The sequence below is a fragment of the Lithobates pipiens genome, unplaced genomic scaffold, assembly GCF_037356315.1.
Source record: "Lithobates pipiens isolate NorthernLeopardFrog02 unplaced genomic scaffold, aLitPip1_a1.2 Scaffold_18, whole genome shotgun sequence".
NCBI lineage: Eukaryota > Metazoa > Chordata > Amphibia > Anura > Ranidae > Lithobates > Lithobates pipiens.
Genome location: NW_027507758.1, coordinates 135,210,342 through 135,227,579, shown reverse-complemented (window position 1 = coordinate 135,227,579; position 17,238 = coordinate 135,210,342). Strand labels below are relative to the sequence as shown.

Genomic DNA, 17,238 nt, shown 5'->3' with positions numbered 1-17,238 from the left:
TTTTTTTTAACCTGTTCCATTGTGGTGATTTCGCTTTACTACCTGTCCTATAGGCACAACAGACCACAGACCACCTCTATATCTGTTGTGATATCTGAGGGATTTGGATTTTCACATCGCTTTTTCGAAATTGGTCACCAGAACAAATGAAGAGAATAAATATCCCCAATGACCCAGACAGCCATAAAAAAAAACCTGCAGGATGTTCTAACTCATGGGTGCTCAACCTGTGGCGCTCCAGCTGTTACCGAACTACAAGTCCTACTAGGCATTGCAACCTGATGGTTACAAGCATGACTCCCAAAGGCAGAGGCATGATGGGAATTGTAGTTCGGTAACATCTGGAGTGCAATAGGTTGCGCAGCTATGTTCTAACCTAACTGATCACCACACCATCCAAAAAAAGAACGTATTGGCTTCAGATACACATTAATGGGGTTGGTTTACAAACGAAATAGAGGCTGTTTACTTACCAGGTAAAATGTTCACTTTGCAAAATGTATGCTTACTTTCCAAAGTGAATGATAGTAAATAGGTGAACCTGTGTTTACGTTAAATACCCAATCATGTGCAAGGAAAGTTTTAAATAAAAAGTGGATTGTTGCTACCCCACGACTGGTTGCTTAACGTGAACACAGCTTCATCATATTAGCTAACTTCTTCAGAACTATAGACAAAACTTTCTTTTTCCTTTGGATAGAGTAAAGGAGGGTTATAACCCTTGTCAGGCATTGACAAGGGTTATAACCCCATTGCGGAGATTTCCCTTCACTTCCTGTCCCATAGCCAAACGGGAATTGAGAGGAAACCCCTGCAAATTCAGGGAATTCCTTGATGACCTCCAGCTCACCAGAACTAGTATCTCCATTGGAAGACATACCAAATTGTAGGATTTTCTTTTACTTTCACTTTCAATGATAATAGTAAACAGGGTAAATAGAGAGGGTGAATCTCCCTAACAGGGGCACAGATAGCAATAAAAAATTACAGGGGTTCGAATCCTTCCCACTCTATCCAAAACAAAAAAAAAATGTGCCTTTATTTATTTCTTAATTTACATTTATATTTAATTTACAGTTCAGAGTTTTCCCTTTGCTTCCTGTCCCATAGCCAAACAGGAAGTGAGAGGAAACCCCTGCAAATTCGGGGAATTCCTTGAGGACCCCCAGCTTACCAGAACTAGTATCTCCATTGGAAGATTTCCCCTCTATTACTTTTCTGGGGACAACCCAAATTGTAGGATTTTCTTTTACTTTCACTTTCAATGATAATGGTAAACAAGATAAATAGAGAGGGTGAATCTCCCTCACAGGGGCACAGATAGCAATAAAAAATTACAGGGGTTCGAATGCTTCTCCATTCTATCCAAAACGAAAAAAAAAAAATTGCCTTTATTTATTTATTCATTTACATCTATATTTAATTTGCAGGTCTGAGCTTTCCCTATGCTTTCTTTCCCATAGCCAAACAGGAAGTGAGAGGAAATCCTTGCAAACTAGGGGAATTCCTTGGGTACCCCCAGTTCTCCAGAACTAGTGTCCCCATTGGATGATACCACCTCTATTACTTTTCTGCGGACAACCCAAAATGTAGGAGTTTCTTTTACTTTCACTTTCAGTGATAATGGTAAACAGGACAAATAGAGAGGGTGAATCTCCCTAACAGGAACACAGAGAGTAATAAAAAATGACAGGGGTTCGAATCCCTCTCCACTCTATCCAAAACTATTTAAAAAAAAATTATAATTTAGTTATTCCCTAATTTGCATCTATATTTAATTTATAGTTTTGAAACATTCACTTTGCAAAGTGAACACTCATTGCTTCTTTAGTAAATCGAACCTTAGTGGCTCCCAACATGACTCAACAGTATATAACAAAACTCCAAATAGTATCATTCATAATATTTTATTTTGGAAAAATAGTTTAAAAATGAATTCCTTCATTAACAAAAAAAGTAGAAAAAATCAAATATCATTTGCACAATATTCCATAAATACATATATATACAAAAAAATATAGTCACATAGACCCGAAGTGCCTTTTTACATATTTACCATTTTTTTTAAATTATAAAAAATGAACATCACAAATACTCAAGCTTTACAAATATCGTAAAAATAGTTTTACAAGTTCAAAAAATAACACACATTTTTTGACCTAGTGAAAAACACCTTTCAGTATAAAAAAGACTAAGGAAGGCAGTGTCTGGAGTTTAGCAACGGAGTGGCTCATAGAATTCAACTATACACCTCAGGCAGTGCATTCATCTTCTGCAGACTCATAGAAGTCCATTCATTAAATATATATATTTATATATTTATATATATATATTTTATAATAATTATTTAAAAAAAGACCAAAAAAAAAAAAAGCAACTGTCCATAGTGCAATGAAGAAGAACTGAAAAACGGCAGTGCAACAGTTTTGTGTCTGGACACAGAGGCTAGCTTGTAGTGTCCATTTTGTTTTGCAGTCATTTTTGCTAACTTCAGTAGAGAACCAGCTCGGTCTGAATTTAGTGTCTCAGCAGCAGTCAACAAAGGGATGTCCCTCTCCTCTATTATCAGCAGCATTCACATGGGCGTCACCTCTGAATATGACAAGAATGTGTTGTACAGCTTCCGTATTACACCTGTAGAAACATACAGAAGGGATAAGCTTAGACACCTGTTAGCAAATCACAACTTAATATAAGTTTCCTCATTCACAGCATTTTGCATACTTAAATCCCAATGGAAATCTCACACTTTGCTATCTTTATATAGTCCCATATCCGCACACGTTATGATTTGTGACTGATAGTTACTTAAAAAATGCCTTTAAACGAACATGAAGCATCCTGTCCTTTTCCAGGTCTTTTTTTCCTGAGCTCTGATTACAGAGTGCACTAGGTCCGATTGGTATCAGACTTCATAGTCATATTTAGACACCCTGTACAACTGCTGTAACAGGAAAGTGGAAATAAGACTATCAATACAATGGGGTTGATTTACTAAAACCGGAGAGTGCAAAATCTGGTGCAGCTGTGCATGGTTGTCAATCAGTTTCGTCACCAGTAACGTCAGCTTGTTCAATCAGTTTCGTCATCAGTAACGTCAGCTTGTTCAATTAAAGTGATTGTAAAGTCTCGCTTTTATTTTTTTTTAAATAACAAACATGTTATACTTACCTCCTCTGTGCAGTTGGTTTTGCACAGAGCAGCCCCGATCCTCTTCTTCCTGAGTCCCTCTTTGCTGCTCCTGGCCCCTCCCTCCTATCGAGTGCCCCAACAGTCAGCAGATTCCTATGGGGGCACTAGAGCTGAGTCCCAGCTCCACATGTCCATTCAGACACAGAGCCCCACCCCATTTCTCCCCTGACTGGCTGACTGACTTTGATTGACACCCGCAGGTGTCAATGACGCCGCTGCTGTGTCTCAGCTAATCAGGAGGAGTGTCCCGGACGGATAAGACATTCGTGAACATCGCTGGAGAGAGATGGGGCTCAGGTAAGAAATTAGGGAGGTGCAGAAAATGCATTAAGATGAAAAAAAAAAAACTTCTGCCTTTACAACTCCTTTAGGCTTTGATGAAAAACTTGGAAGCTGGTTGGTTTCTATGCAGAGCTGCACCAGATTTTGCACTCTCAAGTTTTAGTAAATCAACCCCAATGTCTATCTTGTGACTTTAGATAACCTTTAAAAGCTACAACCACTGATCACCTTTGATCCAATACCCATTATACGTAGCTTTGTTTTTATATTACTCCTGACCATCAACTGTTTTTAGTTTAAGTATTATAAAAGTATGCAATGAGGTTTCCAAAACACACAGCTATCATTTATGAGCATGGTGGATTACGTTTATATAATGGTTTTATGCAATATTTTTCATATAGCCTACATTTCTTTTGTCAATATAAAAGATGATGAGGGCAATGTTTAAAGGAAATGCTAATTAGCTGCGTAAAGTTTAAAGCCAATAAAATACATAAGCTTTCAAACAAGAAGAGCAGCTTAAGTTTATTGGCTATTCTACCATGAGTTCAGTTAGGCTTCATTACCTCTGCAGAAGGCTCTAAAATCGACAGATCTAGTAAAAAATAAAATACTAACCTCAGTTGCTATGATGCATTCATCTTTTTCATCTGATATGACATATACGGACTGATATTTTGTGTCTTTCGAAGAGGAGTAATTAGAGTCTGGCCTCCTTTTTTCTGAAGGATCACTGTGGGTAGCAAAGAAAGGGTAAGCCATTAGAATTGGACATGGTCCACTTAGAGGTGACAGTAAACCAATACAACTGTATCTAAATTTGCAGAACATCAAGATATGTACCTTTTTAAATGTGATGAGTGCGTTTCTTCTGAATCTGAGTCACTCGAGCTGCACTTGGCTTCACATTTCCTCCGTTCTTCTTTAGCTGCATCCTCATTTTTCAGTTCATGCACTAAATTGTAATCCACAGTTGGGTATCTTGGCTTGTAGCCATTTTTATCATTGTTGCTTTCGCTTAGAAAGTCTACTTTCTTGTTTGTGTTTTTAATCTGAGTGGTGCCTATGATGCTCACAGAAATGTCCTTTTCACGATGGCAGTTGGCCAGATTATTCATAGTCTTGGTTTCGCCTCGAGAGGAGGCAGGCATTTGCCGTTTCTTCTGTACCCTAAGCCGCACGTAAACGACTACCGCAGCACAGCCTAGCAGTAACAGTAACACCAAGATAATTCCAGCACACACTGCAATCCATGGAAAATGTCCGTTGACCTTTTCTGTTAACTTATCGGTAGACTCAACATTGGATTTCTCGGGGAGTAAAAACTGGCAATTAAGTCCACCATAACCGCGAGCACATTCGCACACATAACGATTGCTTCTCTCATGGCATGTTGCCCCATTGTGGCATGGGTTGTGTTCACATTTGCTCACAGGCATGCTGCAGTTTTTCCCTGTGTACCCTGGAGGGCAGGTGCATGAATAGTCATTAATCCCATCCTGGCATGTGCCACCATTTTGGCAGGGGAAGGAACCGCAGTCATCCAGGTTGTCATCGCAGTGCCTCCCAGAGAAGCCTTCTTGGCACTGGCAAATGTAGGAATTTCCAAGGTCCTCACAGCGAGCTCCTGTACCAGAGCCAATCAGTAAATGATTAGACAATGTAAACTGATTAACACTGAGCACACTTTATACTAACATGGATACAAATCTGATATTGGTGTTGCAGACAGAAACTTGACTTAAACTGCCTTTTTATGGTCCAGGAAAATTAAAACTGGCCGATTGCTTGCTATTGATAATGCAGACATATTTCATTCCCACCACCTTCCCCATTATTATTCATATCTATTACTGGGACTTTTTTCCAAAGCAATACATAAGCAAATTAAATGTATTTCTGTTTATTTTTCAAGGGCCTGGTTTATACTAACAACTAAATTATTCAACTGGACTGTGATCTTACCGTTGGCACAAGGATTGGAGCTGCAGTAATCAATTTTCTTTTCACAGTTGAAGCCAGAGTAGGCAACTGGGCAAAGGCAGCTGTATCCTCCATCTGGGTTATCTGTGCATCTGCCTCCATTGAAGCATGGTCCATCAGCACAAGTCATGGCACTGAGCTCACAGTTTTTGCCATAGAATCCAGGTGGGCATGAGCAGGAATAGCTATTTTCCAGGTCCTGTTAAAAAAAAAAAAGGCAAATGTCACATTAGCACAGAAAACTGCGTAAACTAAGCCTGGGTAAAACTACCAGTTAATTTAGAAGTTCCTTCCAGAGCCTTACATTTATTTGGTTAACCCAAATAATTATTTATGAAAATAAAAATGACTTACCGTACAACTTCCTCCATTCTTGCAAGGGTTGGCATCACATTCGTTGATCTCAATCTCACAGTTGGATCCAGTGTAGCCCGGACGGCAAGAGCAAGTGTAACTACCTTGGCCGGTATTGGTGCAGGTGGCTCCGTTCTTGCAAGGCTTGTGGTGAGTGCAGTAGTTAAGGTCTGTACAATGAACAAAGCAAATCATTAGAAAGCTGTCCTTTCACATTTATTATATTCAGTCATCTTCATCATTGTTTGTTGTGTAGTCTCACCTTGGTTACAAAACAGTCCACCCCATCCTTCTTGGCAGTTGCATTGCCAAGGCTGTTGGCATGTACCATGCAGGCAACCTGGGTAACGGATGCATTCATCGCAGTAGCGGCCTTGCCAACCTACTCGGCATCTGGATGGAGAAAAAAAAAAAAAGTGGTTATCAATTTGTTACTAAGAATACAGCAGATACATAGAAATCGTTTGAAATGTGTATAAGAATAGAGAGTATGAAACCCTTCTGGGGCAAATTCTATGTGTGTGTGTATATGTGAGCTGCTCTTTAAATTATATACACAGACAACATTCTCTGATTCTGTTCAAACATTAACAAGGTGAACTCACTTGCACTCTCCAGGTTTTTCACAAACGCCATGTTGTTCGTCACATCCAGGGAGGCAGATCGCTGCGCAAAAAAAAAGAAAAAAAGAAAAGGAAAATATAAGCGATCCATTATAGAGCATCAAAAGGAACAGCCATCAATTGGTGATGTCTGTGCAAATGAGATTTTATATGCAGGCTGCTGGATTCTGTTCTCATTTGGGAACTGGGTATTTTCCTAGTCACTTGCAAACAGGCATTCTCCTTAATACATTTACACGGTGACAAAAGAAGGCTCCCAGACCTCTTTTCCCCTCCCCCTTTCTACACACTTTTTTTTTTCTTCCAAGTGAGGGTCAGAAGTCTTTTTTTTTTTTTTCTCCCTTCTTCCCTAATTCTGCACACACACACACACATGGTTCCACCCCTTAATATCCCAGCGAGTGTGTGCAGATAAGAGTGGACAGCTGGTGTGCAGGGTGCCAGTACAGGACAGCTGCTCTATTGTCTATTCTCTCCCAGCAGCTGCCCTTCTGCAACAATACCCCATCGCCTCTAGCCAATCATAGGCAGGGGTGCAGCTCTCCCGGCCAATCGCTGTTAAGATCTAATCTATGGCACGCGTGTGATTTCTCTGAAAACTTTTCATTATTATTATCATTTAAATAAATGGTCCAAAGTTCTCAGCAGAAAGAGGGGCACCAGCCTCACAAAGGACAGTGGGGGAAGGGGGAAGCTTTCTTGTTCCTCTAGCTTAAGACAAGCTCGTTAAGCAGGCAGTGCACATTTTACACAGCTATGTGACACTGAATGCACAAAAAAAAAAAAAAAAAAAAAAAAAAGAACACCCCCATTAGGCAGTATAAAAAGGAGCTAATCAACATGATTAATGAGACACTCTGCATAGCAAATGTGTCATTTAATTGGACAAATAAAATAAAAAATGATTTGACTATAAAATATCAGATGTTTATGTCATTTTCGGCCTAAAAAAAGATCATTTTAAATGATTAGAATTCTTTTCAATTTTTTATTTTTATTTTTCATTCTTAAGTCTATGTTCCTTAAGCAAGCTATTTTTATTTTTTTTTAGAGTCAATACTTACGTTCAGTGCAGTACTGTCCCTTCCAACCGGGGTTGCAGACTTTCTCTCCTTTTTCACCGCAGGAGAAGTGTCCGAAAGCATCATCCCTGGGGCGGCAGTAATCAGTGCACCCTTCTCCGTAGTAGTGTTCATCACACACAAAACGATAAGAGTACTTGAGTTCCGTTCTGCCGTTGTTGTGCAGATCCTGAGACCACTCTTCGCCAACTGTCAGGTGTCTCTGGGTGGCAAGACGGCTGATAAGGCGCTCAGGGTTTTCTGCCAAAAACGAAAAACAAAACCTTTGTTAATAACTGTATTTCATCCAGCATAGCCCATCCCTTTTCTAAGCTACCCCACCGACTGTACTATGATCCTACAAATCACTAAAAATGTAATATATTGCATCAACTTCTATTAATGGCTACTAGGATAGGAAATATTTTTTTGGACTAGGCCTAGTGACATCACCAACAGTTGATGGTGGAGATCAAACACCGGAAAGGTGTTGAACGTGTCACATGGACTTCCTAAAGCGTTAGGTGCCAAGTTGGCCCTTCCTGCTGTGAGCATGAAAGGCTGCATTACAGAAGAGTGGAGGACAATGGAGAGAAAAAGGACTAGTCTATACAATGCACTTCTTACCTGTACTTAGGTCATCTGCTGAATCGGTGTGCAGTGCTTCAATGATGAGGGAAAAAGTACCCTGTGCACAAGAAAACAAAAATGGCAATATTACTAAGAAGCTTAAAACGCAAATTACACATCACACTGATCTACAGAAATGTTCCATTTCAAATTGCAGAAGAAATCAGCACATACCACTAACTACTGATAGCTGCCTACCCCCACTGCCTAGGCGAGGCTCGGAGAATTGTGTTGGCTAGCTGCATGTTTTCACTTTTCCTAAGGAAATGGGTGGACTTTTAATAGTTATTTCCTGGTATGATTTTTATGCTTGTTGTTTCATTATGCAGTGATCCCCTCCACCACCCCTTAGGTGCCAGCTGCCTGCATACAGAGGTGCCTTGGTCGATTAACGCTTTCCTGACTGCCATCACATTTGCACTGCCTGTCTTTCCATGCAGCGCTGCAACAACTGATGGCGGCAAGAACTGAGGATTTTTTGCACGTTTTTTTTTTTTTTTGTTTTTTTTTTTTTTCGTTAACCCTTTGGTGTAATAGGAAGGACACAGCAGATCAGGGGGCCTAGCAGAGCTGGTGTCATCAATCTTCACGCTTAATTTACCTAGTTTCACACATTGAGAGGGCTGTAAAATGAATCCTTTTGGGAATTTCACGCTGTGCTGACAATTATACAACCGCTTCCAAAAGACAAGAGGGGGAGACTTGGGCAGTGGCATTTCCAACACCATAACACTTGTTCCTTTTGGAAAAATAAAGGGTCTGCCTATGACAAATAACTCCTTTTTTTTTTCCCATCTGAGCCCACCACCACCACCCTCCCCCCTTCCCCTTTCCTTTTCACACACAAATCTCAGCCTTTCAGTTCCATCTCTTTGAGCTTGGACTACTAAATATCCCCCTGGGTCATACAGACAGATGTAAACCCTAAAAATAAACCTTTCCCTCAGGCTAAGCAAGCCTTTATGTAAGTGGTATTGCTGCTTTTATCCAGGGGTTTATTTCACCTTGTGTAATCCAACCCCACCCTGTACAGAGTGTGTTTAATCTACCTAATCTGAATACTCTGCATCAACAACCACCACCCTTTCTTTGAAAGCCCCTATGATCAGCCATGTTATCATCAACTACTGTACTTAACCCCTATCGGAGTGTCTGACCCTGTTGGGTGGCCCTGGTGTGCAGGAGAGACAATGCTGCTGTTTACATAGGTGTTGCTAAGCTTATTGTTCAGCACTGAATTTAGCAGAGTTTACAGCCATCAAGCTGCCCTGTCTGGATGGAATAATAATGGTGATGAACTAGATGTACAGGCAGCATCCTGGGGGGAGAAGAAAGACTAGGACACTCACAGGCCAGGTGAATCCAAAGGCAAATCGGATGGGGTTGGTGAAGCTTGGGTCTGAACTGACGGTCTCTGGAACGCTGAAGGAGTTGGAGCCCAGCACTGGGGTCACGGCACTGCCATAGGTGCAAGGGGGCTCCGGAGACACGCTGCTCTGGTAGTGCTTCAGGCAGATCCGAAAGAAAGTCTTGCATTCGCATTGCTGCAAGCCCTGAGAGCCGGACATCCCACCACGACAGCAGTTCATGTTCCCCATAGGACCTTTCTTATTGACAAACTCTTGCAGCTTCAATTCGAAGAGCCCGGAGCAAGAGATCTACAAAGCCAGGAGAAAAACATCACATATAAGATAGCAGTCCTGCATTAGAAATGCACAGCACATTTATTTACCTATCTCATTTGGTGATGGCCCAAATAGGCCTGAATGGCACAGCTTCCCTCTCTCTACAGAATTGGCACCATTGTAAGCAATGCCCCCCCCCCAGAATGAATCAGTTACCCCTACATATAGCATGTATTTTTATTTCTTCCTTGTTCAACATGCTCACCCATCAGGTTACAATACAGCATTTAATATATATTCTATGAAAAGGGCACCCATCTATTAAAGTTACAAAACACCCTGCATAGAGCATTTTATATTATTCCATCCATGATAAAGATGGCCATTTACTAAAGTCACAACACCTCTACATATAACATTTATATTAATCCATCCATGGTAAGGATGGCCATCTATTGAAATGACAAAACTCCTTATTTGTAGCATTTAACCTCATTCCCTCCATGATATAGGTACCCATCTAAAAAAAAAGTTACAAAACCCCTCCATGCAGCATTTTATGTCATCTCCTCTATGGTAGGGATACCCATTTATTAACATTACAAAACCTCGTACATATAGCATTTAATATCATCCCTCCTTGGTAAGGATGGTCATGTATTAAAGTTATAATATCTCCAATATAGCATTTAAATATGAGCCCCTCCGTGGGAAGGATGGCCATGTATTAAATTTACAATACCTCCAATATAGCATTTTATATGAGCCCCTCCATGGGAAGGATATCCATGTATTAAAGTTGCAATACCTCCAATATAGCATTTTATATGAGCCCCTCCATGGGAAGGATATCCATGTATTAAAGTTGCAATACCTCCAATATAGCATTTTATATGAGACCCTCCATGGTAAGGCTGATTTATTAAAGCTACAAAACTCCTACATGTAGCATTTTTTTCTGAATCTCCCCATGGTCAGGAAGCCCACACAGTTGTTACAATATAGCATATTATCCCATCCATGGTAAGAATGCCCATACATCAAAGTTACAATATAGCTTTATATCTCATCCATGGAAAGGGCACCCATCTATTAAGAGTTCCAATGCCCCTCTCTGCAACATAAATTAATTTTCCTTCAATAGTAAAGGTAATCAATCACTCATTCACTTTACAAAGCCCCCCCATCCCTCAACATAATATCATGCTATTGCATCCATAGTAGGGTTGCTTATCTATTACAGTTCCAATGCTACCCAACATTATGCATATGCCACGATTCCTTCCATGGCAAAGGGTAATCAAGCATTAAACGTACAAAGCCCCCTATCCCTCATTTTATAGTACGATGTTGTTCATATGGTAGAGGTGCCCATCTCTGAAAGTTCCAATCCTCCCCTACATACCGCATATGATATTATTCCTTCCATAGCAAGGGTAATCACTCAAATTACCCATAGCAAGGGTAATCACTCAAACTTACAAATCCTCCCACCCCATGGTAGGGGTGCCCATCTAATAAAGTAAGTCTCAATGCCCCCTTTCCCCTATTTATAGCATATGCGATTATTTATGTCCATAGTGAGGGCGATCGCTCAATAAACGTACAAAGCCCCCCAACCTTCCATGGAAAGGTTGCCCATCTATTTAAGTTCCTGTACCCCCCTATGTTGTACTTTCCTTCCACAAAATGGGTGCGGAAACTTACAAAGCCCCCCCTAGCCCACAGCCTCCATGGCAGGAGTATTGAAGTTCCAGTGCCCGCTGGTCAGCGGTGGGGCAGCTCGCTGTCACTCTGAGAGCCAATCGGAGGATCGGATGTCTTACCTGGGCTAGCAGTGCAGAGGCGATGAACAGGCAGAATGCGGTGAGGGGGGCACCCATGGTAGGTGTCTGTAGGGTGCGGTAGGTGGTGAATAGAGAGCACAGCTTAGATTGCCGCACCGCCGGCTCTGCTTTTCCCTTCAAATGTTCTCCTCCCGGCTAGAAACGCCCTTATTTGTAGCACAAGCTTGGGTGACACCGAGCTTGTCAAAGGCAGGGAAGGTGGAGACTGGCGATAGGTGAAGATCGGGGTCCTTTAACATCCACCTTTAGAAGAATCCCACCTTGTCTGGCCCCTAGATCTCCATAGGAACCCAGTAAAAGGCAACAATCCAGAGAAAAGCCAAGCACCCGATGGGAGCGGTATAGTTCCGGAGCTCCGATAATCCCAGCAGGCAGGTGTGTGTCTATGTGTGTGCTGACTTGTCCTGATCGGGATATGCTCAGTGCTGATCGAGATATACTCAGTGCTGATCGGGATATATTCAGTGCTGATCGGAATATGCTCAGTGCTGATCGAGATATACTGAGTGCTGATCGGGATATGCTCAGTCCTGGTGTCCTGATCGGGTTATTCTCAGTCCTGATCGGGTTATGCTCAGTCCTGATCGGGATATGCTCAGTCCTGGTGTGCTGATCGGGATATGCTCAGTGCTGATCGGGCTATGCTTAGTCCTGATCGGACTATGCGCTGTCCTGGTGTCCTGATCAGGCTATGCTCAGTCCTGGTGTCCTGCCCTCTTCTGCTCTATCTGCCTCTGGCTGGCCGCCTGCCTCTTTATATGGAGCTGGCCGCCTGCATAGCTAATGACATGCAAATGAGCAGACCCCCAGTCTGTCTAGAGATGTCACAAAGGAGCCACTTTACAGAACCCTCCTCTCCATGGATTGCCAAATGGTCAGTGAGCTGTAAAATGTGCAATCCTCCCTCCCCTCTCTCCCCCTCCCCTCCTTCCCTCTGATATTGGGCAGCATTGCATACACACACACACACAACACACATTTTACATATCTATTTTAACTTTATTTTATGACAAGATCTGGGCTCATTTCATCTGAAGGTGCAGGGGGAAAAAAAAAAGTGGCAGTTGCCACCTCCCCCTAATCGTGCCCCCCTTGCACACTTCTGCCCCCCTCCCAATTTCTCACCTCTGCATCCTACGTGTGTGTGTGCCTTCTACAACCCATGGCCAAGGAGATCGGTGCCACTCAGTGATGTCACCTGGCAAGGATTTCCAGTGTGGGAAAAGGGGTGGGCATCCCCCTGATCCACTTACTATGTACACTCCTGCGGTCCCCCATGTCGCTTGCAGCAGCAGTGGAGAGGCAGGAAAGGTGATCGAGCAACATGTGAAGCTAGATCAGATTTCTTACCACTTCTACGCTGGCCACCTGTCACCCCAGCCAGCCATCCACTGAGGACTGACACCATTGATGGCAGCTGGAGGATACACGCAGCCAATACGCACTTGTGGACTCGCCTTTTCCCCCCAAAACTGCATTTTTTAGATCATCTTCCCTCCATAGTGTCTTGGCATGCCTCATTTTTATCAAACGTCGCAATTATATGTTGGGCTGCATCTGCTTTACCTTATCTCAGAAAATCCTCTGCTCCTGGTTGTCTTTCTACCTCTGAGTTTTCACCTGTCTGCAAATGCCGACCTCCTGAAAATGCCAGCTGCCTGGCTGTCTGAGGCTTTCATTTTTTAAGATGCTGACCTGCAGGCTGCAATAACTTAAAAATTACAGAAGCCAGCGGACCAGCATATCCCATAGGACAGCATCTCTTTTTAACATGGATTAACCCTTGAATTAACGTTCTTGTCTTGGGGGAACTCTGCTGATAATTACAAAATCAACAGCTTTCAGGACATTGGAGTGATGGTTGTTGGGAAGAATGTTCCTTACTTGTGTGGTTATTTAGGAGACCCCCTTTTATTGCTAGCTAAAAATCACAGGTGTCAGTGGTTACTTATCTAAACGTCTGAATTTACTCCTAGAAATCTCAGGAGGAGCCTTAGGGATCCACAGAACCCTGGTTAAGAATAGCTGTTCTGGAGGAACCTTAAGGATCCACAGAACCCTGGTTAAGAAGGGCTGCTCTGGAGGAACCCTGGGGATCCAAAGACCCCTGATTGAGAAGGTCTGTTCTGGAGGAACCCTAGGGATCCACAGAACCCTGGTTAAGGAGGTCTGCTCTGGAGGAACCCTATGGGTCTACAGAACCCTGGTTAAGAAGGGCTGCTCTGGAGGAACCCTATGGATCCCCAGAACCCTGGTTGAGAATATCTGCTCTGAAGGAACGCTAGGGATCCACAGAATCCTGGTTGGGAAAGGCTGCTCTGGAGGAACCCTATGGATCCACGGAACCCTGGTTGAGAAGAGCAGCTCTGAGGGAACCCTAGGGATCCACAGAATCCTGGTTGGGAAAGGCTGCTCTTGAGAAACCTTATGGATCCACTGAAACCTGGTTAAGAAGGGCTGTTTTAGAGGAACCATGGGGATCAACAGAGTCCTGTTGGGAAAGGCTGCACTGGCGGAACCCTATAGGGATCTACAGAACCCTGATTGAGAAAAGCTGACTACAAGTTTTTAGAAGAAAGATTTGCAATGAACACCAGCTCCCCTAGCATCCTTTACCCCATCCTGCACAAATCACCTCCATTAGCTGCTCTGAGCACTAACTTCCCTGACACCCTTCACTCTATTCTGCACAAATCGCTCTCTCCCCCTCCTTTGAAATTTTGGAGTTTTTCCAGTCTGCTTTCTTCCTTCAAACTTCTCCCTTTAGGTGTCTGGTCTTCTTATCCTTCCCCTGCATGTTTCCATCTCCCTGTGGTTTTCTTTCCTTCCTTCCTTCCCTTGGCCAGGCCACAGTTAAAAGAAGTGAGTTTGGTGTGTGTCGCTCGCGTGGCCATCATTAAGGCAGTTTGTTATTGTGCAGGGGATGAATGAGTTGGTCCTTTGTGCTCTCAGCTGTATGGTAATGCAGCCAGCACCTGCTCTCCTGCACAATACAAGGGAGAGAAAGAGCTCCCCTTGGCGCAAGATGGAGCCTCTGCAACAATGTGCACACATTTCTCTTCAAAAGAAACAAGATAGAGAGGAAATAAAGACTTTGCCATTCAAGCAACCGTCAGCTTTGTATACGTTTCATATCTAGCAGACAGTAGAACTTTTGTGGCCATCAACATTTTTAATGATTCAGTTAGAAATTAATTAACCATGTTTGCTGTCAGGAGGGGAGGCTTTTTAGAGTGGTGGGGAGGCAGGGGTTAAATTTTTATTCAGCCTTTCTTTTTCTTTTTTTTTTCCTGATCACCAAAAAAAAAAAAAAATGATGTTGTTGTGGTTACATGGAACTCATTAGCATGTACCAAAGGTATGGGCTGTGTATAATGTCAATTTCATTGTAACATCAGGATTTTCCCTTTCTAGGGCTGTAACCTAGCAAGAATGGACTTTCCTGGCTTGTGGAAAGAATATTTAGCTGTGTTCACTTTAATTATGTGCCAAACAAAAGCCTGTTTACACACACACACACACACACACACACACACACACACACACACACACACACACACACATATATATATATATATATATATATATATATATATATATATATATATGGGATCTACACTGGAAACATTCACAGGCTGTCATTGTGGACCTTCTGTTCAAAATACTGATTGCCTGGTCACTAGGTTGATCCAAAACCCTCTGAGTCACTTAAGTATGCCAGTCAGGTGCTGTGATTTTCAATGACATTCTTGTTCAAGGGGAGTGACTCAAAGTATTGATAGCCAGGTAACTAGCATTTTCAGAATGTGAGGGATGACAGCCTCCATCTTTAAAAATCCCCCTGCTGGGGACTATTTACTCAATTCACTTTAATGGGGTTGATTTACTAAAACTGGAGAGTCCTACATTTGTTGCAGCTGTGCATGGTAACCAATCAGCATCCAGGTTTTATTGTCAAAGCTTAAATGAACAAACTGAAGTTAGAAGCTGATTGGTTACAATGCAGAGTTGCACCAGATTTCTGCACTTCTCAGTTTTACTAAACCAACCCAGATATTTAATTTGTTGCAGCTGTGCATGGTAACCAATCAGCGTCCAGGTTTTATTTTCAAAGCTTAATTGAACACACTGAAGTTAGAACCTGATTGGTTACATTGCAGAGCTGCACCAGATTTTGCACTCTCCAGTTTTAGTAAATCAACCCAGATATTTAATTTGATAAATCACAGTGGATCCTAAACTATTCCCTTGTTTAAACAAAAAAAATGCTTGTTTACTACTTTGTTGTATGTCGGTGCTACTGATCTCTTGTAGCCTCTTTACAGCAACTTCATGTCTATATGTACCGCATTTACATCAGGGATGGCAGCATTTATTAAGGAATTCCTGCTGGTGACAACAGTGGACCATGCCTGCACGATGCTCGTTTAAAAGGACCACTTGTTGATTGAGTGACAACGCAGGGGAACAATTAGGAGAAAGGGATAGAGTTGTCACCCCATAACAGGTGCCTGACTTCAGAGCAAGATTTGTAGGGATCATTTAAATGAAAGCTGCAGATTTAAAAAAATATATTGAAAATGGCTTGAATTTAGCATGCTTATAAGAGAATTTAATGATTGAGTTTACATATACTTTAATCAACTCATTATGTGTTTCAATGGTGGTCATTAACAGCGAAATCAATGGCTTGTGATCAATACACATTTAATGGTTTTAGTGTACCCTAAATGCTGATGTGTGCCAATGGCTGTTATCATATCACCTGCAGATTACATGTCACCTGCAGATTACATGTCACCTGCTGTATCCTTATCTAGATCATTACTAGTGCTGATTAAAAAAGTTCAAACACATAAGTCTTGTGCTCATAAAAATGAGTGAAGGCAAGATTGTGGGAACTGTGTGTACTGGCTGCATGTCATCACATAGAGATGGGGCTCCTACGTCACTGTCCCTGCTTTGTTATGTCACTAACAAAGCTAAAGCAATTTATTTATTTTTTATTTTATTTATTTATTTTTTTCCGGATTTTATAATTCTTTATTCTGGGTATAAATCAGTGGGCTGTACCCAGCAAATTATTCTGATCACTTGCAATCAAATATGGGGTGTTCCCTTATGATGTCACCAAATGATACTCCTGCTAGAAAGTTGTATAATGGTGGCCGAACATGCTTTGACTTTATTATCCGATCCATGTGCAATTTGATCAAAACGCTTGAATCCGCAAACAATCGAATAGCTATATCTTTCGATTGATTTGGACGATCGACGAGGGGCAAAAACAGAGATGCGATCAGTAAGTTAACCATGGCTCGATGTGCGATTTGATCAAAACGCACGAATCTGCAAACAATCGAATAGCTATATCTTTCGACTGATTTGGACAATTGATTTGGACGAGCGACCAAGGAAAAAACAGAGATGCGATCAATAAGCTAACCATTGCTCGATGTGCGATTTGATCAAAACGTACAAATCCGCAACCGAATAGCTATATCTTTCGATTGATTTGGATGATGGACCAGGGCAAAAACAGAGATGAGATCAATAAGTTAACCATTGCTCGATGTGCGATTTGATCAAAACGCACGAATCCGCAAACAATCCAATAACTATATCTTTCGACTGATTT

The 17,238-nt window shown here is 41.9% G+C and overlaps 1 protein-coding gene across 1 annotated transcript; it reads right to left on the bottom strand.

Annotated features, from left to right (window-relative positions):
- Positions 1-1,888: 1,888 nt before the first annotated feature.
- Positions 1,889-12,444, bottom strand: DLL1 (delta like canonical Notch ligand 1). Its single transcript, XM_077486158.1, has 11 exons — positions 11,580-12,444; positions 9,478-9,786; positions 8,126-8,186; positions 7,502-7,759; positions 6,420-6,480; positions 6,077-6,207; positions 5,815-5,984; positions 5,443-5,659; positions 4,321-5,104; positions 4,096-4,210; positions 1,889-2,634 (listed from the first exon to the last, which is right to left on the bottom strand). The coding sequence occupies exons 1-11, from the start codon at positions 11,634-11,636 to the stop codon at positions 2,629-2,631; spliced, it is 2,169 nt and encodes a 722-aa protein (XP_077342284.1). The 5' UTR covers positions 11,637-12,444; the 3' UTR covers positions 1,889-2,628.
- Positions 12,445-17,238: the final 4,794 nt, after the last annotated feature.